Below are 26399 nucleotides of genomic sequence, written 5' to 3'. Positions count from 1 at the left end.
AAGCAGATTGATGCTGGTGAAAGTAGCTCTTTCTCTTTGCATTAGTAAACACCAAACGGCACTCTGCTCCGGTAGTTGTGCCACCAACAGCAGACCCCGTGAACGTTTGAAGTTCATTGCACTCTTTTCCTGAACCTAGGAGGTGGGTTGGCGGACGGACTGCTGTTGTAACCAGCTCCGATCGGTGGGAGTTCCGTTGTGAGTTCGTTCAACCTTACAAGATGGAGTTCGGATCGTGAAATTCAGTTCCTGGTTTGCGGTAAAACAAACGTGCTCTGTCTTTATTATGCTACTGTGATGATATTTGTTTCGCTTCGCGTTTTTCGCTTTTCTCAATAAGTACAATTATAACTGGATTTTAACGTCGCCCGCAAGCGACAAGAAACATTGACAAGTACATTGCAACAAGCGTATCTCAGCCTTTCGTTGGATCCACTAGCGTTATGTGATGAATACAGGGCTATGCTTACGGTGAGCGTTCCGAATTACTCAACGCAGCAAATGAGTACGGGCTAGGGCCAAGATTGGAGCACCGGTTGGCGGGTCCGGAATGTCACCGGCACTTCCCGCGATATCGAGATGGGAATATTTGATTGGACGATCGGATTTTAGCCCATGCTTGTCCAAGCCAGTGGAAAGCATCATAAACGCTGCCGGACTCTGGTAGATAGAAGAATGGAATATATATTCGATTAAGGTACTGGGGTAAGCTTTCTCGTGATTCATAGCAAAAATATGATAATCGTTTATGAAGGTACGATGAAAAAATACAATGCGATAAAAGCTGATCTTACATCCAAAATTTCATAATTTTGTGTGCATAAAAAACTGCTTTTAATTAAATGTCAAGAAGCAAATAAATTTATTCATTACATACTCCGAACTTAATTGAACCATAAGCTAATTGTTATAGCGGATTTTTTCATAAGTTATATAATAAAACCCAGATTAATCCACCTAGCGTTGGTGGTGCCTTTCTCGCATTTAGTTAAGACACCAACCTTATATGGGGTTTATATGGTCAGATGTACCATTTTCTTCATAACTTTGAAACGCAATGACCGATCGTTATGAAATTCAATAGTGATCAACAAGGCTTTGTCCCCTGTCGAATGAAACTTGTTGCGAGAAAATTGGCTATGGATTACTATACGAAAAGTTGTCTAATGTTTTTTATAGCTTTTGTGCACACACATACACACACACATACACACACACATACACACATACATACACACGGACAGACAGACATGTGCTCAGCTCGTCGAGCTGAGTCGATTGGTATATAATACTATGGGTCTCAGAGGCTTCTATAAAAAGTTCGTTTTCGGAGTGAAATGATAGCCTTTCGGTACAACTTAGTTGTACGAGAAAGGCAAAAAAGGATAAAACATTTGTTGCTGTTTGGAAAAATGTTGCTCTACTATATGGGTTTGCTGATTTTTATTAATTAAAATTTAAAAAACTCACACAATTTGTAAGAAACTAAAAAATATTAGAAATTTCTTCAACCGAGTAGAGTCAAGTACGAGACACTGAAGACGACCACACAGTTGCGGTCGAAATACGTATCTGCAAAGCTAACAAAACGCAGTGGAATTAAATAGAGAGTACTAAACTTGTCTTAGACGGTTGAATACATTCCACTGAAAAGAGCTTAAAATATTTTTTCAGTAATCTCTTGTTTTGCTGAATGTCACATATTAAAAAAAAGCTATTTCAAACAATTAATTTAATATTGTTTATTTACTGAAATACTTTCTACTATGGTATTTTTAAATGACATACCTCATAGGTGAAGCTCTAGAAAAGAAGACCTCAGCTTCCACTAGATAAATGTGGAAAAAAAATTAAAGATGTTTCGTTCAAAATGTATTTTATTAAAGGTTGCACATTCCAACGTGTTGAAACTTTGTAAGACTCAAGTAACACGATGATTTTTTTTGGCTATCAGTCTCCACTGGCAATTATAATAAGAATTCATCGTGAAATTTAAACAGTCGAGAGCCTTTTAAGTACAAATCGAGTACCCGGAACCCATTACCCTGAAAAATCTGGTGTTCCGCTATAGCTTTTGGTTTGGCCACTTATAATAGGGTAGAATGGGGCAAGATGGATCACTTAAGGAGAGCCCTGTAAGCCAGGACACAGTTGCGGAAAGCCGGACAAAACCTCAATTTTTTCTTTAACCTCAAAATGAATTCAACGTTTCATAATTACTCTGTGGTGAAGTTTTCAACTCAATCTCAGGCTTTGTCCGGGATTTGTATAAGGGCCCGCCACTGTGCAGGGGCATGAAATAACAAAAAATCAACTTTTTTGGTAAGAAAATTATTTTGAGCTTTTTAGTGGAATGTCTTCACTTGTCATAAGAAAATTTTGTACAATCCCATTGAATTCCACCACTTAATTGTATCTTGACAGATACGTATTTCGACCTCAACAGAAAGGCCGTCTTCAGTGTCTCGTACTTGAGTCGACTTTAGTCAAGTCGAGTCAAGTACGAGACACTGAAAACGTTACTGTTGAGGTCGAAATACGTATCTGTCAAGACACAATTAAGTGGTGGAATTCAATGGGATTGTACAAACTCGTCTTATGACAAGTGAACTTTTTTGAGTCAATAAAGTAGAAGTCTACTTTTCTGTCAATCAAAAAATCCCGGGGTAAGATAGGTCAAACAACAGGGCATTATAAGCCACCTTTAAATTCTTAATATTTTATTTTATTCGCAATATTTAAATTACACACATATAAGGGGTCGTTCAAAAATGATGTCACAGGTTTTAGGGGAGGGGGGTCTAAGATTTTGTGACAGTACATGTACTAGGTATACAAAAAAGCGTGACAGAGGGGGGGGGTCTAGAATTCCCAAAAAGTAGTGGACGTCATATTTGAATCGCCCCTAAGGTTTAATGCCAATGATTTTATTGAAAAAAAGACTTTTAAGCATTGGATGAAGAAATGGCTCTACATTTGAAAATGTCTGTAATTGGGTCCTAAACCCCACTTCGTTAATAGTTGCAAACGATAGTGCATCGGTCAAGAATACAGGATACCGATGTTATAAAAATTCTGGTAATTTTCTAAGTCAGTAAAAATGATATTTTTGATATTTTTGTGTCTAAGACATTTTAAGACATGTTTTGGACTGATGATCAAAATCACGTTCATAAAGTTTCAAAAAAATCCTTAATTAACAGAATCGGAACAACATTTTGTAATCAAGACAAATAGAAAAAAAAACAATAATTCTTAAGAACAAATCAACTTATCTAAATTTTAGAAATCTTCTTCTTCTATATATATAAAACTCAATGTTTGTATGTTTGTATGTATGTTTGTATGTATGTTCCAGCATAACTTCTGAACCCATTGACCGATTTCAACCAAATTTGGAACACACATTCTTTATCTTAAGGAGACGACGATAGGGGGGTTAGGCATGCTTTTGGGAAAAGGGGGAGGGTGTGGGGGGAGGGGTATTGCTTAGTTTGTCGATCAACTCAGTGTAACTTCTGAACCCCTTGGCCGATTTCAATCAAATTTGGAACACAAATTCGTTATCTTAAGGAGACGACTATATGGGGATTAGGGATGCTCTTTGGAAAAGAGGGAGGATGTGGGGGGAGGGGTATTGCTTAGTTATCTATCAACACAGTGTAAGTCTTGAACCCCTTGGCCGATTTCAACCAAATTTGGAACACACATTCTTTATCTTAAGGCGACGACGGTAGGGAGTTAGGAATGCTCTTTGGAAAAAGTAGAGGGTGTGGGGCGAGGGGCATTGCTTAGTTATCGATCAACTCGATGTAACTTCTGAACCCCTTGGCCAATTTCAACCAAATTTGGAACACACATCCTTTATCTTAAGGAGACGACGATAGGGGGGTTAGGCATGCTTTTTGGAAAAGGGGGAGGGTGTGAGGGGAGGGGTATTGCTTAGTTTGTCGATCAACTCAGTGTAACTTCTGAAACCCTTGGCCGATTTCAATCAAATTTGGAACACAATTTCGTTATCTTAAGGAGACGACTATATGGGGATTAGGGATGCTCTTTGGAAAAGAGGGAGGATGTGGGGGGAGGGGTATTGCTTAGTTATCTATCAACACAGTGTAAGTCTTGAACCCCTTGGCCGATTTCAACCAAATTTGGAACACACATTCTTTATCTTAAGGTGACGACGGTAGGGAGTTAGGAATGCTCTTTGGAAAAAGGGGAGGGTGTGGGGCGAGGGGCATTGCTTAGTTATCGATCAACTCAGTGTAACTTCTCCTTGGCCGATTTCAACCAAATTTGGAACACACATTCTTTATGTTAAGGAGATGACGATAGAGGTGTTAGGGCTAACCTTTTAAAAGAAGGATGGTGAGGGGGGAGGGGTATTGCTCAGTTATCAATCAGCTCAGTGTAACTTCTGAACCCCTTGGCCGATTTCAACCAAATTTGGAACGCAAATTCGTTATCTTAAGGAGACGACCATATGGGGGTTAGGGATGCTCTTTGGAAAAGGGAGAGGGTGTGGGGGAGCGGTATTACTTAGTTATCGATCAATTCAGTGTAAGTCTTGAACCCTATGACCGATCAAATATTTATCAAATATTTCAAATATTTTCTGTCCTAAGGAAGCGATTTTGGTGGATGTGGGTAGATCATTTTAAAAGAGGGAGGGTGTGCAAGAGGGGTATTGTTTAGTTATCGTCTAATTCAGCATAACATCTGAACCCATGTTCTCTGTCTAAAGAAGACTATATCAGACCGGGTAGGAGTGTCATAGCTGTATGAGAGAGAGGATATATTTATTAAACTAACAGTTTAGCATACCTTTTTATCGCATGGGTCAATTCAAACCAAATTTGTAAGCACGTAATCTCTACCCAAAGGAAGCTATTAAAGAGAGGCTAGGAGGAATGCAGGAGGTTATTGGGGTTTGGTATTGTTTAGAAAACGACTTAATTTAAAATCCCTCTTATTTAGTTCATCCGATGTTCTTTGACATTGTACAAGGCTCCGAAAACAAATTGCCCGAACTCCTTAAAATTGGAAAATCCTCGACAATAACATTTCCCCAAAAATGACTTTAACGAAAATGAAGCAAGCATTTGCTGAGTATAAAACAATGATTATTGTTACCCTTCATCGGAATAATGGTTTGCCCAGTGAAAAGCAATGATTAATGTGTTTTCTTCTGGATAGAAGATGTAAATGCTTCTTCATAAGTAGGAATTTGCCCGGGATAAGTCAATGGAGGGTGTGATCCCTTCTTTAAAAATATGCTTTCGACCGGAATAAGGCATCGGTGGATGTTTTTCCTTCTTTGGAAATAAACGTTTGCCTGGAATAAGGCGATCCCTTCTTCAAAATCAGTCAATGTTTCCAAAAGCCTTCTTTTAATCAAATGATGAAGTATCAATAAGTAAACACAATTACCCTGTTGACTGGCAATTCCGAGCAAGGCCGGGTACATAAAGCTAGTAAGCCATAAATTGAAAGTAATTCTAAATTGAATTAAATTTTCCATACTGTGCATGTGCACATAAAGTTTTCAAAACATTGTAATTCCTTGTCTCAAGAACAAATATTTGATTTACAAACAAATTTTTATGCCAACCATGTTGTATGCAGTGCCAATATGGTCTAGTAGCCGCAATACCAGAAAGAAGGCACTTCAAAGGATTCAAAATAAAATTTTGAAAATTATTCTGCAGTTGCCTCCGTGGTATAGTACCAATGAACATCATAGATTTACTAATATTGAGACATTGCAACAAATTTTCAACAAAATAATTTCCAATCTTAGACAAAAAACGGTTAAATCTTCTATTGCAACGATTAGCTTTTTGTACCCTTAGTATAAATTAGGTTAAGTTTAGTTTAAGTTTAAAACATTGTAATGCATCCAAGGCTAAAAGATGAATGCATGTATTAGATAATAAGCAAATAAAATTAGTCTTTTTTTTTTTTTTTTTTTTTTTTCGAGAGTTGACCAGCTGTAGTCTTAATAGACTGGTATCTCGGCTGGGCTCTCCATGTGATACACAATACTATCAGACGACTCAAGCTATGTTGCTCACTAGGTCACTGCGGCCTGGGTTTGTATTGTGATCATACCGATACATTATTCTTTCTATCTACAGTCTGTCAATTATAAACCGAACAAATAATGGAAGCTCAACATGTACATAGATGTTTTCTGAATAAGTAGTTAACATGTAAATTTAATTATTAGTTACTTGGAGCCGACATTCAATACCTAATAGTAGTCTATGTTGACAACGGGTGGTACTGTTGCCATTTCCAAGTAACAATTTCGAATAAAGATGTAATGATATCATTCTGGTAGGGTAGTTTCAAAATAGATTAATTTAAGTACTATTGTAATAAATGGACACATTGAAGAGCTTCCCTTATTTTTACACGGTTTAGTATCGGATGTTTGTCAATACGTCGTCGAGTTAATTGGATCCTATCAGTCACAGTAATGTCATATATTAAAGTTTCAGTAGTCTAATAGTGATCATTATACAAAATTTCTGTCCAGTTGTTCCGTAATTGCTTTTTTTGGTCAAGTTCTATTCCCTTTTCTAATATTCAAACCTTTATTATTTATTAAAATAATGAGGTCTAAAATTCAGTTATTCAGATTCAGGGTATACAATATCCAACGCATCATATGGTCTATGGGTTCATTCACAAATTACATAACGCTAAAATAGCCCATTTTCAACCCCCACCCACCCCCTCGTAACATGTTTTGAATGGAAGGGTTCTAAAATATGTATGTGCCGTAACGGTTGGACAGACACCCTCCCACCCCCTAAAGCGTTATGTATTTTGTGAATGGGCCCTATCCTCATTTCCGTAAGTGGTCAAGTTATTAGTCTTGTAGCAATAATAGTGGTACTAGTTATTCTCTATCTTGTGAGTGCAATGGTCTCAATTAACTATTCTAAACAGAACTCTGTCTCTTATCTTTCTGTCCACCGATGGTCATGTATTTATTTTCGTTTTTTATTATTTATTTGATATCTTTAAATTTCAGTCATTTATTTTACTATCGGTCATTTATTTTATTATAATGTAAAGGTCAGCGAATTTGTCTTAATACGAGAAACACTAAGTCATGTCCCCTATATATCCGCTAATTTTTCTAACTAACCTAATAGAAGGAAGAGAGAAACAGTTTTTTTGCGTTGATCCATGCAGCTAGAGAGACTAAAATAAAAAGATTATCGAGAAGATATAATAGATACATTCACTATCTCCAATGCCAAATTAGTAAATCTACAAATTCTACTTTTCACTACTAAAATTCTACTTCAGCTATACGGGTACAAAATGAATTATTGTTAGCTACTACTACAAGTATAAATAGATGTATGCTATTTGGATAAGCGTTTGTTTCAGGGTCTTGTTAGTATTAGAGTTATGTTAGTTAGACCCTACTGAGCCCTGCCGGCACCTCCAAATTTACCAATAGGCAGTTGTTGTTAGATCGTGCGACACTAACCATTAGTTAACTTGGAGGCATGGTACCTCAAGTGTTTGGTATAACTGTTGACCTTATTTAAGTAAGATGTGATAAAAGTTTCTCTACGGAGCTTATTTTCAAACCATTACCATTAAAATAACGATATTCTTGTGAAAGAGATATAAAAAATGGAAAAATATCCTAATTTTTTTAATTTAGTGTTGAACTTAACCTTTGTTTGAAAAAAGCACTCTATTAAACAACAAAAATAAAAATAAAATAAAAATATTTTTAAGACACTTGAAATATCAACGTCAAGCCCCTTATCCATGGACAGGGACTGCGGTCTGGGTTCGTATTGTGATCATACCGATACAATTCTCTTCCCGCAGTCTGTCAGTTTAAAAACAAATAATAATAATAATGAAAGCTCATCACGCGCATGAATGTTTTCCGAATAATTAACATGTAAAGTTGATTTAATGTTTTCTTGGAGCCGACATTCAATACCGAATAATAGTCTATGTTGACAACGGGTGGTACTGATGCCATCTCCAAGTAAAGGCCGTTCTACAGCGATTAACGCAACGGCGCATCTTGACAGTAATTCTGTATTCTCTGTCAAAACGCGTCACCGCGCCCACCACCGCAGCCGAGCCATAACACTTTGATGTAATGTGATGGGATCATACTAGTGGACTTTGTTTCAACATGGAATAATTTAAATGGTATCGTAAATATACAATAAAATAATTTAAGTACTATTGCAATAAATCGACATATTAATCTGAGAGCTTCCATTATTTTGGCGGTTGATCAAGATTACGGCGTCATATCCTTTACAGTACTTTCTGATATCATAAATTTCAGTAGTCAAATGGTCATGTTCTATTCCGCTCTTTAAAATTCAAGTCTTTAAAGTCTGGTCCAAGATTCAGTTATCAATGGTATGGTAATGCTTCATTGCGTCTATTTCCTAGCTAAATGAATGAATTTTACGATTATAAAGCATTAATTTATATGAATAACATCATTAAAAATATGTACTACTCGTTGGATAGTCATTTTCTATTATTGTGAGTTGTATAATTAATGTAAAACACTACTTGTCTTCTATATTTTAGATCTGTTATTGTCATTGTGTTGTTGTCGGTTGTCTGTCTGTTATGTTTCAACATAAAGGTCTTTTATAACTTTGTCTTATTAGTGTTTTAGTCATTGTTAGATACAGTATGTATAAAACTACAAAAGAATTGTTGAGTATTGCCTTACAAATCCTATGTCCTTCTTCTATCTATCAATATCTGATTTCTCCTTTTATCAATCTCTTTTTCTCTTTTATAATCTCAACCTCCACTTTTTTCTTCTGTCTCTCTTCTATCTCAGATTTTCAATTTAATATTTTTCTATCCAATAGTACAGTAAACTTCTACCTTGGCTGCTCTAAACCATTTCTGAAACAGAAATAAAAAATAAAATTCTGTTTAATTACTGAATCTAAAATGTTTAATATTATTATTTCATTTTGTGATCAATCTATTTTTTAATCCTACGTTTTTCTTGGCTGATTTCTGGTTTGCTATGACATTACTATTTTGAATTTTTCAACCTGATGTAAATCCTGATAAGTCTAAATAGTTCTCCACTCCCAATTGAAAACATTCTGAAAATTGAATGTCTCTAAAATACAAAGTAGACTTCTCATTTTCAATCTATATTACAACCTATCCTATCCTACCTATGGCCACGCGTTGGCTTTGCTACTTCCAGTTGACGAGAAATTGATTAATTTCCCGACCCCTTGGAGAGTGCTAATGAGCCCTAGCGGATCCTCCATGTAAAGAGCTATACCTGATAAGTATGCCGGGACATACGATCAGGGGCTCAGTCTGCAAAGCAGCCGATCCACTGTGAATCGTTAGAGGCGCACTGAAGTGCTCCAAATGTGATATGATACACAGATGAATATTATCTTCAGTACCGTCAACCCCCGTGACCTTGGCTAGGGAATAAGCAAATAAAATTAGTCAAAAAAAAAATATTGTAAATTATGTCAATGTTGGGTGGTCAAAACCCAAAAAAATAGACAATAAAAACTTCACACTAAATGAATTAGAAAACATACTCTCGAAATCAGGCCTACGCAAAAATAAGACATATTCTCACCTGGTGTCCTCTGCAGGTCCTGCTCGATGGAAGATTATTGGCCTGCAGCACATCCTCTCCGTAGCACTTGCCCGAATGCATATCGAAGTCCTCCTTGCGAAGAATGGAGATCTCAAACGGATCACCAATTTTCTCTCCCTCCTCCTGGAGTCGCAAACCATGGCCGGAAGCTCTAGCTGGCCCATTGTCCATCACAATCGATTGGTTTCCAACAGCCAGCACTGCATGTCCAGTCAGGGTAGCAATCGTGAACAGATGAGCATCTGGCATGTTCTCCGCAATGACTCTCTCCTTCATCTGGCACAGTGCGTCAGCCATGGCCATGCGCCCCTCGGCATCGGTATTTCCCACACGAACTCGAACGCCGGCCCTCGATGTGATCATTTCATCAGAAACGTAGCACTCCTCTCCAACGGAGTTACGCACCATACACAAAACACCAACAACATGCACTCCCTGTGGCTGCATCTGCTCCACCACCTTCATAAATCCTGCCACGGCAGCAGCTCCACATTTGTCCCGACTCATACCAGCCATCACACCTCCAGCCTTGATGTCAGCACCACCGGTGTCGTAAGTAACTCCCTTTCCAACCAGGATCAAAGTCTTTTTCGGAGGACTGTTTGATTTATACTCCAAGAAGATTAAACGTCCCTGGTGACGTGGAACGCTAACAGCTGCTCTATTCACGGCAGCAAACAAAGGATATTCCTTTACCATTACTGTGTGATCAGAAATTACATTTCTGAAGATAAGATTTTTATCGTATACCCCATCTCCAACGTATTGCTCAACCCGCGGGGGAGCCATCCTTTCCGGATCGCCACCACCAATGTCACGGGCAACGAACAAACCAGCCTCGAAAGCTTTTGCTTCTTTTATAATCTTCGCCAGTTTGGCTTCATCAGGATGGAAGAAGCCAATTTGCTCAAATCGTTGCTTCTTCTGCGGTACATCCTCTCGCAGTTGCAATGGGACATACAGTTTCGCCAGCGACCCAAGAACCGAAACTAGGTCAGCCTGTACGAATTCCTTACTGCTCGGGACAACCAAAACCGGTTGCTTGGCACCCGCTTTGATAGCCCGATCTAGTGCCTTTCCAGCGGCTTCCCCATACCGACGAACGTCATCAAAATCAGTCAACTTACCCACGGGGGCATAGACCACGCGGCAGTTCAAAGCATCCGACTTGAAACAGCTCGTTTCGCTGTCGAACGCCTCGTCCAGCGATTTTTGAGCGGCAAAGCAACCTTCCAACGAGCCAGGAACCAGACTGCCGTCGATCACGCAAACCGTGTCGTACTGGTTGTCCTTGAGATAGTCGCGATCGAGTGACGTCAGCGGTTGTAAGATTCTACACGGCAGGAACCTGCAAAACGAGACGAAACAAAGAAACATGTGAAATAAAGTCAGTGTGGCGATGGGTCAGACGTGACAGATTTTGACTGATATTTATTTAACAGTTAGCTTGGAATTTTTTATTAGTTTTTTTTAATAAAAAATCAGCCTGAAACTGTATTTTTATTGCACTTCTGGGCAGCAGCCCTACAATGCAAATTACAAAAAAGCGATAGTTAAGAACCAGCAATACATAATTAAACAGAATAAAAATCCGTTCATTATCACCGATATAATTACTGCAAGTATGTGTATTCGTGCTATCACGTAGTCTTTTCATAGAGTATTTTGCGAATAAATCCGAAAATCATTTTATAGAATCATTATTGGAATTAGAATAGAAAGGCGTTACACAAACGACGGTGCCGGTCTAGACAATTTTCGGATTGGAAATTGTCTCGACTTCCCTGGGCATAAAAGTAGCATCGTGTTAGCCTCACGATATACGAATGCAGAAATGGTAACTTGGCTTAGAAACCTCGCAGTTAATAACTGTGGAAGTGCTTAATGAACAGCTGCGAGGCGGCAATGTCCCAGTGAGGGGATGTAATGCCAATGAAGAAAAAGAAGAACAATTTGTTTTAACTATCAATGAAACCATAAGAACGGAAAATTTATTATATAATTTCTTTCTGTTTCCAGTTGGATTCCGGATGATAAAGAGGGAAGCCAAATTAAAACCCAGATTAATCCACCATATATCCATTGAAAAAAAAACACATAAAAAAGGTAAAAAAAACTCTTTATGAGAATAGATCACATTTTTTCGATCATTTTACATGTTCTTGCATTGAATAAATGTATTGCCACCAATTTTGAAAATAAAAATGTTCGGTTTCTAATTTCATTTCCATATCCAGCATATCCAATCCCAGCAAACGGCATCTATCGGGATACGGCGACAGATTATCAGTGTCTCTCCAAGGCAAGCTTTAGAGCGCCAAACGTATTAATCTGTTCTGTACGCATTCGATTCTCAGACTCCACGTGGCTTGATGCGGATGTCATACAAAAGAAACATTCTCCAAAATTGGATGTACAAGTGATACTGTGCAAGACTTCAAACAATATGGATCTTTAAAATCTTTTGCAACCTTCGAAATGAAACCGAAATAGACATTGCTTACTGATGATCGATAGAGATCAAATGCTAATTTCGAGGACAACTGAACCCCAAAATCCGTGACATAGTTCTTATCGCCACGCTTGGAAATCGGAGTAACGAACGATTGTTTCCAGATCCAAGGAAATTTTGCATGCCGAAGTGAGTGATTGAAAATATTACATGATGGATCTCTGAAATGTAAATATATCTTATAATTACTGCTGCTGCCAAACCATCAGGAACATGTATATGAGGTGTTCGTTTTATGGTCAGATACACTGGCGTAACTAGGCTGGGGCGCGTGACCCACAAATCGAATATTTTTAATTTGTTTTGAAAATCGTTCAGAAATTCTTTCCAGGAATAATTTAGAAAATTACGCCATGAACTCCTTTTGTCATTCCTCCAGGGATTTCTTCGGAAAATCCTCTGAAGAAGAGGCCTTTTTAAATTCATCCGGATATGCTCGGATCCTTTTGCTTTTAGTAAAACCATACAAAATTCCTTTTGAAATTCCAATTTTTTTCCAATTTTGAATTCCAAAAATTTCTTCCTAGAGTTTCGGAAGGGATTTCTTAAGGAATAACTGGAAGAATTTGTTTAAGAAAATCTTGGAATAATTGCTGACGAAAATTATTTTAAAAAAATTAAAGAAGTTCCTTTTTCATTTTCGGCAGAAATATACCTAAAGTAATTCATAAAGAAATTCAAAAATAGAATTCTTTTAAATAAATTTTGGAAAATTTTCCTGAAACAGTTTCCGTATATATTCTAAAAGGAATTTCTTAAGAGGTTACGTAGGATTTCCAAACAAATTTCCAATGGAATTTCGGAGAAAAAAAATCCTAAAATAACTTGCAAAGGAATTCTCGAAGGATTTTTTTTATTCTTTGTTAGAGTGATTTTTTAGAGAAGAAGAAGAAGAGTGAGAAATTCATCACTTTCCTTGAAGGAATCTCTAGAAGCATTTCCAGAAGCAGAAAAGAATTTCTAAAGAAATTTTCGAAAAAAATTTCGCTAGTTATTTCCGAAAATAATGTGGATTTTTCAAAGATTTTCAGAAGAAATTTCTGAAGAATTTCCTTTAAAACAAGGAACTCCTAAAACATTTTCCGTAGGTGTTCCTAAAACCATTTCCGTAGGTATTCCTGATAGATTTCCCGAAGTCGTATTTCCGAAGAATTTTCCAAAAGAATTCTTAAGGGAATTTCCAAATGAATTTCTAAAACAAATTCGTAAAGAAAATTCTAAACGGGATTTCCAAATTAAATTCTGTAGGAGTTTCCGACATTCTTAAATTTCTGCAAGAATTTCTTTGGACATTCCTCCAGAAATTCTTTCGGAATGTCTTGGGATTTCTTCTGAAAATCCTCCGGAAATTGCATCCAGAAATTTCTCTGGATATTCCTCATTACACAATTAATTTTTTTTACCGGGATCTCAGCAAAATGTTAAACTTTTGCCGAGATTCGCACAGCCGTGCCCCAGCAAACATGTTTTTTGCCGAGATTTCTGTCAAAATTGCTGAAAATCAGCAAATATTTTGCCGAAAATCAGCTAACAAACGTCATTTTTGCTGAAATATCAGTGTTTTATTTTGCTGGCGCACGGCTGTGCGGATTTTTGCCGAGCTGTGTGTGTACACACTCAGTTTTTATTTCTGCAGCTCGGCAAAAATCCGTACAGCCGTGCGCCAGCTAAATAAATAACTGATATTCCGGCAAAAATAGCGTTTGTTAGCTGATTTTCGGCAAATTATTAGCTGATTATCAGCAATTTTGACAGAAATCTCGGCAAAAAACATGTTTGCTGGGGCACGGCTGTGCGATTCTCGGTAAAAGTTCAACATTTTGCTGAGATCCCGGTAAAAAAAATTAAGTGTGTATATTTCTTCGAAAATTCAAAGAAGGAATCATAAGAAAATTTCGATAGATAATTCTTTTTTAATTTTTTCCAGTACCTTTAAAAATTGTTTTAGGATTACTTTTGTAAATTCTTTTAGAAATTTCTCCGCAATAAATTTTAAGAACTCTGCCAGTACTATCTCAAAAAATCTATTTGTGAACTTTAGGAAGAAATTCTTGGAATTCCTTCAAAACTTCCCCAAGGAATTTCTTCAGAACTATCTCCAGAATTCCTTTAGAAATTCCTCACGAAGTTTCTTCAGGAATGCCTTTGAAATTTCCGTTAGAAACTCCTCAAAAAAATTCCTTTAGGATTTCCTATCTCATTCTTCCATAATTTTCCGATACATTTTTTAAACAAAATTTCCGGGATCCATGAATTTTTGAAGATATCTTACATTGGAATTTCTGGAGATATTAACAAAGGCCTTTCGGGAGGTTTAACGAAAGAATCTCTGGAGTAATATCGAAATAAAGTACAGGGAGGATTTTATTAATTATTTCTGGAGGAGTTCCCGAAAGAATTTTTGGAGGATTTACTGGAGCCATTTCCAAATGTATTTCAGGAACAATTTCCGAAAAACAACCTGAATAGATTTGAGACCAGGATTTCTAAACAAATTTCCGCAGGAATTTCTTTCAGGAATTTCCGAACGAATTGCTAAAATAATTTCCGAAGGAGCTCCTGAAGGAATTTCCGAATTTCTTGAATTTCTCTGTCTCCTTCAAGAATTTCTTCGGAATCCAGGGATTCTTTCGGCGAATTCTCAGGAAATAACTTTGGAGATAGATACAGATGTTTTTTTTTGGAAATACATCAAGATATTCCTTCAAACATTTCTTTATAGAAACCATAAAAAATCCTTAAGAAATACTGTATCTTGAAAATTCCTTCCGAGATTTCTTAGAAAATTCTTTAACGAGTTGTTTTAAGAATTTCTTCGGAAATACCTATGGGACTTGCTTCAGGAAAATTTTCCGAAATTTCCTTGGGATTTTTCTATTATTTCTTTTCGAAATGTCTTTAAGAATATCTGCGGAAATTGATTTCAGAATTCCTTCAATTGGGTCTTTAAGGCCAAAAATGTCGAAGAAGCATTTTCCATCTATTTTTAAATATCAAATCAAATGATGTTCCTTTCGATTTTTGAGTCGGAAGAAAAACTGACGCGTTCAGGATGATTAATTTCTTCGTTCCCTGAAATAGAATCCAATATCTATTCTTCATTTTAGGACCCGTCAGACGCTGTCCTGCATAGTAGGCGAAAATGCGCGTTCTACCCATACAAATCTTAATTTTAGTTTTTCACGATTTACTCAACTTTACATATAATTTTCACATGGGAAATATCATAAAAACCCATCGGAAACTATGACGAACGTAACTGTTGAAGGAATGAAGAAAATCCATTCAGCTGTTTTCGAGTTATGCGGATACGAACACAGACCATTTCATTTTTATTATATAGATTATATAGATAGATTGCTTCAGGAATTTCTTAAATAAAATACGTTGAAAATAACAGAATAACAGAATTTCTTAAATAAATTCTTCCAGTATTACTATTTTTATAATTGAAGTTATTACGAAATTTCTTCAACACTTCATCCAGGAACTCTATCGATTATTTTTTTATTACTTCGGACATTCCTCCGGAAATTTAATTAGAAAATCTTCAAGACTTTCGGATATTCCTTTAAGATTTGTTTCGGGAGTAACTTCTTGAGTCGAGTCCAAAGAAATTTCTAAAAGAATTTCTGAAGTAATTTCTAAAGGAATTCGTAAAGAAATTTTCGAAATTGTCTTAGAATTGCTTCTTCGAATTTTCAAACGAATGACGGGAGTAACTTCTCGAGTCGAGTCCAAAGAAATTTCTAAAAGAATTTCTGAAGAAATTTCTAAAAGAATTTCTAAAGAAATTTCTAAAAGAATTTCTGAAGAAATTTCTAAAAGAATTTCTGAGGTAACTTCTAAAGGAATTCGTAAAGAAATTTTCGAAATTTTCTTAGTATTGCTTCTTTGACTTTTCAAACGAATGGCTAGGGGAATCTCCAAAGGAAATGCTGGATTTATCTCCGAAGTAATTTCCAAAGGGTTATCCAGAAAAATTCCAAGACTAAATTCCGAAAAAAAATACTTGGAGGAATGTCCAAAGATATTATTGGACAAAATTTAATGTCGAAATGCCTTCAGGAGGGCCGTTCTCACTTCCGTTTGCAATTCGCTCGTAAACTCCCGAAAAAAATCCAATCCGCGCCTTTCCGCGCGACATGAAATTCATTCAGCGCCAAATCCGCGCGACCAAGAACCAAATTTTAAGCAAATACACGTGAAATATCAATTTTGGTTACCACAATCTACTGAACGTCTTCTCTCCGAGATCCGAGATATTCCTGATTTTAAATATGATTAAAAGCTTCAATTTTGCATATGTTTGTACCAAATTGAAAAAAGGACTAAGAAAATCGCAGTTAATTAAACAACCCTTAACAACCATCTACGTTTTCACCACTAGAAATACTGAAGCTAAGTAAACAAGAACTAACACACCGATTTTTAAATGAGAAGATGATTTTGACATGTTTTGTTCCGTTATTGTCAGTGGAATTCAGCACAAAGATGCATTGATATACAAGAAATATTTAGGCCAGATTTGATAATAATTGATTATAGATGAACTTGCAAATATTAAATAATCTGCTGAAAACGGCAATTTCTTCTGAAGTAATGAATTATGCAACTTTATTGTAATTATAAACTTGCGTAGAAATTAAGGAATCAGACTATACAACCTGTTTAATCTAACATAGTTGCACAAACTTCGTTGATTTGCTAGTAAGAATCGTGAGTTTGAAGTGTAAATTCATTCGGAAATTTTAGAGAAATATTGTCGGAAATTTCTTCCGGAAATTATCATGTAAAATTTCATGTAAATGTTTGCAACAATCCAACTGCTTGTGGAACTTCCGCAAGTCGCTTTATAATTTCGAAAACATTTCCGAGAATATCTGTCTAAATTAATCCCGGTATTCTTGTAAAAGTTCCCCAGGGATCTCATGCGGAAATTCATTCTGGAATTTTGCTAAAAATTTAAGTAAATTATTCAAAAACAACCCGCAGAAAATCTTCAGAGACTACATGCGCGCATCCCTTCATTAATTCCTGGGGAAAACGGTGCAGAAATTGACTGCGAGTGGCTTGCTGCGTAAAAGCTTTCGAAAAATGTTTCGTTAAATTTGAGGCATAATTAGAAAGGATTTTTTTACAGATATTCCTGTGATTACCGCTAACAAAATATTTGAGAAAATCGCAATGGAAATTCTTACGGAAATTTCTCTGGCAATCTGGGAAAAAATCTCCCGGAAATACATTCGGAATTTCTTTCAAGAATTTCCTTCTGTGGAAATCGGTTTGGAAATTTCTGAAGACAATCTTTGATGAATGCCTGTGGGGTGGATAACATTCCGGAAATTCATTCGTAAATGCAAGGCAACATTATTGCAAACTTTTTCACAATAATTCCTGCGGTCAGCGCTTAAAGAATTTCCGCAGAAATTCTTTCATTTTTTTATAATTTCTCGGATTCTAAATGCTGCAGAAATTCTCTTTAGGCTGTAGACAAATTTTATTACGAGGTTTCATAATTTTTCTGTGGGTATTCCTGTGAAAACGTAATCGGAGTTATCCGACAATATTGGAAAAAATACTCATGAAATTAGCGCATTTTTACAGGAATATCTTTTGAAGATCACCTTTTAATGTTTGAACGAATATCTGCGGAATCACTTCCGTTTTGACTCAAATTCTGAACGTGACTCATATTCCAAACACTCGTTTTAAAAAGACCATTTTGATTTTATTCGTGTTTTTTATCCATAGGAGCTTGAAGTCGTTTGTAATCCTCAGATCGGAAAACCGATGGAGATTATAGTTTAAGCGCGCTAAAACACCAGTGTTCGGAATATGAGCCATGTTCAGGATTTGAGTCAAAACGGTATTAAATTGAGGCATCTGCATAACATCATGGCACATTATTGACTGTTCGATAGACTGTTCGGCCACATTGAGAGTTGACGTAAAGTCAATGTCAACTTCTCTCCACGAACAGCCTAGATAGCCGTGTGGTGTCGGCAGCTGGTTATCTGGCTAAGAATAACATTACGGATTGCCTGTTCCAGTGGTAAAAGTCCACCATACAGGTGACCCCTAATTCTTGGTGTGATGCGGCTTTATGCTTACCGTGCCTACGAATGAATGGTTAGGGGGGTCTAATAAGAACCTAACCGCAAACGGAGCCTGTGTACCACCAGGGCCCCCTTCACAGTATTTTAGCCCTCGCTGCGCTAACCGGAGCTATGGCGTAGTTGACTTTTTACTTCTCCGAGATAATCGGCTACTCTTATTCAACTTCATCATGAGGTTAAATAAGAGTAGGGTTATGAATATGTGTTTTAATTAGTGTTCAACAAATTGTCACCTATATGGATTCGCATTATGCGTTTTATTCAATGTGCTTTGTGTATGTTACCTATATGGATTCGCATTATGCTTTTTTTTTCACAGTGTACTCTGTGTCTCGTCCTTGACGTTTGGCTTCGGCTACTCTTGTTCAATCTCAACGTGAGGCTAAATAAGAGTGGGGTTATGAATAAGTGTTTCACTTAGTTTTCAACAAATTGTCACCTATATGGATTCGCATTATGCGTTTTTCACAGTGTACTCTGTGTCTCGTCTTTGACGTTTGGCTTTGGCTACTCTTGTTCATCCTCAACGTGAGTGTGGGGTTATGAATATGTGTTTTACTTAGTTTTTCAACAAACTTCCACCTATATGGATTCGCATCATGCATTTTTTTTTTACAATGTACTTTGTGTGTGTCACCTATATGGATTCGCATTATGCGCTTTTCACAGTGTACTCTGTGTTTCGTCTTTGACGTTCGGCTTCAGCTACTCTTGTTTAATCTCAACTTGAGGTTGAATAAGGGTGGGATTATGAATATGTTTTTTCACTTAGTTTTTTTCAACAAATTTTCACCTATATGGATTCGCATTATGCGTGTTTTTTTTTACAATACACTTTGTGTATGTTACCTTTATGGATTCGCATTATGCGTTTTTCACAATGTACTCTGTGTCTAGTCCTTGACGTTCGGGTTCGGCTACTCCTGTTCAATCTCAACGTGAGGTTCAATAAGAATGGGGTTATGAATATGTGTTTTACTTAGTTTTCAACAAATTATCACCTATATGGATTCGCATTATGCGTTTTTCACAATGTACTTTGTGTATATTACCTATATGGATTCGCATTATGCGTTTTTCACAGTGTACTCTGTGTCTAGTCCTTGACGTTCGGCTTCGGCTACTCTTGTTCAATCTCAACGTGAGGTTAAATAAGAGTGGGGTTATGGATACGTGTTTTACTTAGTTTTCAACAAATTGTCACCTATATGGATTCGCATTATGCATTTTTTTTCAATGTACTTTGTGTATGTTACCTATATGGATTCGCATTATGCGTTTTTCACAGTGCACTCTGTGTTTCGTCTTTGACGTTCGTCTATTGTTACATCCTCTGTGTTTTTGTGACCTCTCTTTAGTCCCTAGCTGAATGCGTGTGAGTCTACATAATTGGCTTCCCTATAAATGGTTCCATTCTCCTTTCCAACTTCACTTCCTCTTCCTTTCCCCTTTTCACTTCCTTTTCCGTCAGGTAAATGATGAGAAAGGCCAGTGAAGGCGATGGCACAAATCTCTCAAATTGAGGGGAACGTGCCTCCTGAGCCGACGTTCTGATACCTGATACCTGATGTTCAGGATTTGAGTCAAAACGGTATTAAATTGAGGCATCTGCATAACATCATGGAACATTATTTTTGAGTTTTCAATTGTTGCATATCCTTTTTGGTTCTGAATGAATGCTATAAAAGTAATATGAAATGATCTACACTCACGAAAAATGATATATCATCAGAAAAAAATGTTAAGCTCTTTTCGGTTGAATGTATTCAACCGTCTAAGACGAGTTTAGTACTTTCCATTTAAATCCACTACCTTTTGTTATCTTTCCACTAACGTATTTCACCAGAGTTCGTATTTCACGAATCCGTGCGAAGTCCCAAAATCGTTATGCAAATCCGCGCCAAATCCGCGAAAACCGCGAAATCTGCGAAAATCGCGAAATCCGCGTAGTCGTAACAACCCTAGGTTCAGCTAATCCAGGATGGAGCACCTCGCAGTACAACCCGGAATTGCTAGAGAAAAACCAAATCATTGTCAAAATTGTATTTTGTGAGCTTCGAGGCCATGCAATTTACGACGTCAATCGTCTAGACGCATGTGCTACGGAGTGTGGGTTCGATTCCCGCCCAGGTAAGAAGGAAGCTTTCCATGATCGAAAAATTCTCAACTGTTCTAATGGGTGTTATGTGTCCTTGTCCGTTGTCTCATGTAAGGTGTTAAGTGTTCAGTCTGTACGACTCTTGGTCGGTGTTCCTGTCTTTTATTACGATGGGGAAATCGGTGTAGGGTCCTTATAATGAACAGTTCTGTATTTGTCCATTTTGAAAGCACGCCCCACATTACAAAAGGTTGATAAGGCTACTATTTTACACGACTTTTCTCGCAGCTTTTATTTTGACTAAATTTAAGATTTTCCTTGGATCAATCCGGGACACCTTATGCATTATATACCGTTTAGACTCGAAGCCCGAACATAATTCATATTCTGAACACTCGCTTATAAATGGTCATTTTAACCTAATTCGTGTATTTTTTCCCACAGGATATTGAATTCGTTTGTAATTTTAATTCTCCGTACGTAAAACTGTTGGAAGTTTCAGTTTAAACGTCGGTGTTCGAAATATGTTCGGGATTTGAGTCTAAACGGAATAAATGCGTATCAAATAGTTTCTCAAGTGTTTGTTCATCAAACCACAATACCCGGCATGATGCTAACTACTCTGTTTTATAGAAACAAATGAAGATGGTGAAATTAACTTTCAAAGAATCCTCAGGAATTTCATTTTTTTCAGTTTCCCGAGCTCACATAGATCCTTCCGATTTTGATCATTGTCACGAACTAGTTTTTTAGAACTTCTTCAGATATTTCTTATTCCTCAGATCACACAATTTTCAATACTCCCATATTTTCTGAAACCCCAGGTTATTCGAATGCTTCATATTCCTTCATAATGCCTGACTTATTAATACTAATGGAAATTGTATAGATTATCAAAATTATTATCGTACTCGAACTGGGTTGGCCAGATATTCCTTCCGCATGAAGAATCCCGGTATGGTGGGCCAGAATCTTCGGTTGAAAGAACGTCAGTACACGACCGGCAGCTCGACAGAAAATAGGATTAATGAACTCAAGTCTTCATGAAGGCTGCTTGCTGGCTTCCTGATGGATTGGAAAGTGAGTTGCTTTTTAAACTTAGACTATATATTTTTTTCAATATGATAGTCGGAATAGTCAGAATTCGTAAAGGTCACTTCTTATAAAACTGGTGATTTCGTCGATGGAAGCTAGCTGGATGTGGCTTCAAATTCATCATTGTTGACTGGACTGTCGATTTGTGCTCATAGATTAGTAGACCCTCTAGACTTCCCAAGTCCCCCTTTTTCTTCAGATTATTCGGATCTTTTGCCAATTTTATAGACCCTTTCTCATTTCCTACGGGTTTCATAGACTCTCCAGACTTAACAGATCCATCATGGAATACGGGACGTTTTCCGGGACGCCTGAAAATGCGGGACACGTAGGCTGAATCCGGGACGTTTGGTCATATACCTAAATTAATTTCAATAAACTACTTTCTACTTTTTCTTTTTGGTTTTCTTACTCATAAGGTGCCTTTCAAAATACAGGTAGTTCAAATCAGATTGCAATGTAATCTACCGTCATCTATACTTTATAATCAAACCTAGACCCTTACAAAACACCATTATTTTGAAAAATCATTTAAATACTGCAAGCACTGACTGGTCAGCAAATTCCTCCCTTAGCAAGAACATTCGGTCCCCCCGTAATGACTGACCGAGATGAGTAATAACCATAAAACTCATCACTTTCCTCAGCGCTCGGTAAACATCCCCTCAGCCCAGGGGAACGAAACTAAACCACTTTCAAATCACCTCCAGCCAGTTTCACCTTCCTAAAACACAATTATCGTTCTGCTTGCGCACCACGCGCTCCAGTGCTGCACCCGCAGACAACAATAACACAACAAGGAAGCGCTGCGGCTGGCCCCTAACAACGAGAAGAGATCGTTGCTGATTGGCACAAGGAAGAAACCTCACAGCTCGAAAGATAACTGTTCTTGCGCTCGTCTGACCCACTTTCGGACTTGAAGTTGTATCGCTGTCTTGCCTCTGTGTGGTGGTTCTTGCAAATCACCGCTGACTGTTCCCCGGACCTGGCACCGCACCCGCTGCGTACACATCTCCTTCGTCCAATTTGAGCCGCGCCGCACCGGTAGAACAACGATGACGACGATCACGATGCCCCGTTAAGAGCAATGGTCAGCCAGTCAGTGGGTATAGAGAAAGAGCTTTGGTTGCAGCTGGGGGTTTCCAATGCATTACAGCTTGAGGTCCTAAAGATGCTGTCATGATTAATTTGCTGTGTGATGGTGATACCTTTCTCGTAAAAGAAGATAGTATATTAGAATCGCTTTTCCCCGTTTTTTCACGTGTTTTTTATAAGTGGATCTTGGTATTTTTGCGGCTTATTTATGCGGGTGTTGATATTTACGCGGTTATTTTAAATGCATGTATCCCTCGCGTGAAAGCAAACGCCGTTAGAGCCGTTTTTATTGGAATTCGGAAATTTACGCTGACCTGGGGATATTCACGGTTTTTACCCTGCGCAAAAGCCAAGAAAAATAAAAATACCACTTACATCTCTAAGAGTCTAATATCATTATTCAACTCAATACTACTTGAAGATTCTGAAAACCATTGTAACTATCTAACAACATTGTCCCAATTTTGCGGTTATACCTGTGGAAAGCCCTCCTTAGCCGTGCGGTAAGACGCGCGGCTACAAAGCAAGACCATGCTGAGGGTGGCTGGGTTCGATTCCCGGTGCCGGTCTAGGCAATTTTCAGATTGGAAATTATCTCGACTTCCCTGGGCATAAAAGTATCATCGTGTTAGCCTCATGATATACGAATGCAGAAATGGTAACTTGGCTTAGAAACCTCGCAGTTAATAACTGTGGAAGTGCTTAATGAACACTAAGCTGCGAGGCGGCTCTGTCCCAGTGAGGGGATGTAATGCCAATAAGAAGAAGAAGAAGAAGAAGAACCTGTGGAAAGCCGTACTCGATCTCTATCCAATTTTCAATAGCAAATAGGAATATGTAGTACAAACTCGTCTTATGACAAGTAAATACATCCACTAAAAGCCTAAAATAAAATAATGTTCGTAGCAATTGGGAGCCAACTAAACGTGTAGCCAAATTAATTTTAAAAAAATCATGAATGAATTTCTTCTGCAACTTGTACTGCAAATTTTCATGATTCAATAAATGTACGAATAAACGTCAGTGATTTTTTTTTTGCATTAGCGGGCCTTACATATATCAACTTTAGGATTCTTTTAAATGGGGCCAATGCCCACCTCCCCTGATGCAGCCCTGTCCAACGCTAATTAAATATGTTAATTCTATAGGATTTATTTTTCCGTATGGCTTGATCCACATAGTTGAGAATCTCTGCTTGAAGCGACTAGCAAAGAATTTCCCCAGCGCTGCTCGGTGACCAGGGTCGCTGTAAAAAAAATTACACACAAATACACAACTTCGCCAACAACGATGATCGCGGCCGGCTCCCTCGCATCGTCGCCGCAACGAGCGAAGGTGAAAGACGACGAGCGGCAACAAACTCTTGTAGCGCGCGCTCCTCCAACTCCATAAAGCACACCCTGAAGCTCCGTTGCTTTTGGAGAGCAATGGCCGTGCACACTGACTCACTCGCTTTCAGGAAGAACGAACCACGAAATGTAGGTTAATTAGCATCAAATTGCTTTTTTCGCGTTACCGATGTGAACAGGTGAGAGCCTAGCGTGAAATAGTGGGGAAGCGAAGGCTCAAGAAGGGGCAGAGGGGAGGGCTGATCGCTCGGCAGCAAGCTGCTAGGATTTTTTGGGTAATTCCAAAACTTCCAGTTATTTGCAAGACGGGGGTTTTGATATGGGCAACTATGATTTTCATCCGTTACGTTGACAGGTATACCACATGGTGAACATAATTGTGTTAAAACGATACTAGTAGAACATTCGACCATTGGAATTTTACTATGATTCAGTAAAGTCAACTTGAGTTTGATCTTATTTTAATCGCACGGGGATCAATTACAAGATGAAAAGCTGGAAAACAAGTTGACCTCTATGTTCTTTCAAAATAACGCAAGTCATCTATCTACAGAGAAACATTTCAATTATGCTGTAAAAGATGAGTACAAAAACAACTATCAAAATAACCGTTAGTTGAGATATTCCTGACCTAATTTCATCCGACAGTTTACCCACACACTTGGAAAGTGCACCATTCTCTTTCTCCATTCTGGTATAAAAAGCCAGTTTGTGGTTATTCAGGAAAGGGGAGCCGCTGTCAGCTTTCGGTAGAAGCTTCTTTCCTTCTCCTCCTGATCCCGCAGACGATCTGGGAACTCATGGAGAGGATCAGAGTAAACTTACGGACACGGCACAACTTGTTCTACATTGAGACTTAACAGCAAAATGTTTATTTATCTTTTTCATGGTTTGTTGAACTAAATTAGCATGAGAGAACAAGAAGAATATAATGTTGACTCTGGAGGTTTTTTTAATATCTAGGTAATGTTCGTTTCAAGTATACAAGTTATAACTTTATGCAGTAATTAAACTTAATAATATTCAAATTTGGGCTTTCCTTAGCCTAGCCATGCGATGTACAGCGATAAAAGCTGTTAGTTACTAGGTTTAATTTCCAATTCGGTCTAGGATATATCTTCTGGGAACAAGAAAAATATGCTATCAATACCCGCTTGAAAAAATGATTTTGATTTTTTCATGACCACACTACCTTAGTCTCTATTCTGAACAATCTTTTGTTGAAAACGGTGAAATTTTCTTTTTCAATCTTTGGATGTTCCAGACGTTTTTCTGATTTTGTAGATTTAGGGAACTAACTCAGTCATGACCTAAACTTTTCAGAATTTCTCCAAATAAGCCTAAGAATGGGAATGTTGATAGATTTCTAACACTCTGGATGGATTCTTGAGAAACCGTAAATTCGGATAGACTTTTGAGAATATGGGTAAATCCAAAATCCACACGGAGAAAAATGAAAAACCTGATTATTCCTTTTCAGCATTTTCCAACTTCTAATTATTTCATATTATACAATTTAAGCTTTCTTCTTATTATTGACATTACATCCCCACACTGAGCTGAGGCAGAGCCGCCTCGCAGCTTAGTGTTCATTAAGCACTTCTACAGTTATTAACTGCGAGGTTTTTAAGCCAGGTTACCATTTTTGCATTCGTATATCATGAGGCTAGCACGATGATACTTTTATGCCCATGGAAGTCGAAAATTGCCTACCCGGCACCGGGAATCGAACCCAGCCACCCTCAGCATGGTATTGATTTGAAGCCGCGCGTCTTACCGCACGGCTAAGGAGGGCTACCAATTTAAGCTTTACTCAAGAGTATTTACAATTTAAGGCTCAAATTACCGTCATCCAGTCATTGACGAGAAAAACAACCACGTGCTCGTACCACCCCCCTAAAAAAAACACCCACCGAGGAGAAAAAGCAGTCTTCAGCTGGATGGGGGAAGTATTTTGTTTCAAAACTACATCATCCAATAGCGAAGACATAACTATATCCAGTGGATGCTTCATTTGGTTGTATTTCGCCTTAGTTTTTGAAAAAAACTGCCTTTTGCTAATTTTGATCCCAAGAGGGGAAATCGACGATTTATTCTCTTAGACAAAAATGTTGCAAAAGGCAGTTTTTTTTTTAAACTAAAGCGAAGTACAACTAAATGCAGCATCCATAGTTATGACTTCGCTATTGAATGATGTAGTTTTGAAACAAAAATACTTCCCCCATCCAGCTGAAGACTGCTTTTTCTCCTCGGTGGGTGGTTTTATTACTGTGGGGTGGTACGACCACGTGGCTGTTTTTCTCGTCAATGACTGTATGACGGTAATTTGAGCCTCAAGCTATCATTTGCATTTAACCATTTTTAGTCTTGTGACTTTGTAAAAATATTTAATTTTTCCCGGTCGATTGTGTACTGTGCAAATAGGGTGAAAAAGTTAATACCATTCGTATCCCCCAGTGCCGGACACATAAGC

At 37.7% G+C, this 26399-nt stretch overlaps 1 protein-coding gene across 4 annotated transcripts in view; it reads right to left on the bottom strand.

Moving 5' to 3' along the window:
* Positions 1-253: 253 nt before the first annotated feature.
* LOC134225273 (putative aminopeptidase W07G4.4) overlaps positions 254-26399 on the bottom strand; it is a 73043-nt gene continuing 46897 nt past the window's right edge. For 3 of the 4 annotated variants that reach the window (XM_062705218.1, XM_062705235.1, XM_062705225.1), the window contains exons 3-4: positions 9638-11006; positions 254-660 (exon numbers count right to left, since the gene is read on the bottom strand). In XM_062705218.1, coding sequence (XP_062561202.1) covers positions 490-660; positions 9638-11006 — 1540 coding nt within the window. In that variant the 3' untranslated portion in view covers positions 254-489. Of the gene's footprint in view, positions 661-8560; positions 8926-9637; positions 11007-26399 lie in introns of those variants that run through there. The other variant, XM_062705242.1, reaches the window with a different exon arrangement.

Source organism: Armigeres subalbatus, chromosome 1 (genome assembly GCF_024139115.2).
Source record: "Armigeres subalbatus isolate Guangzhou_Male chromosome 1, GZ_Asu_2, whole genome shotgun sequence".
Lineage (NCBI taxonomy): Eukaryota > Metazoa > Arthropoda > Insecta > Diptera > Culicidae > Armigeres > Armigeres subalbatus.
This window is presented reverse-complemented; position numbering and strand designations above follow the sequence as displayed.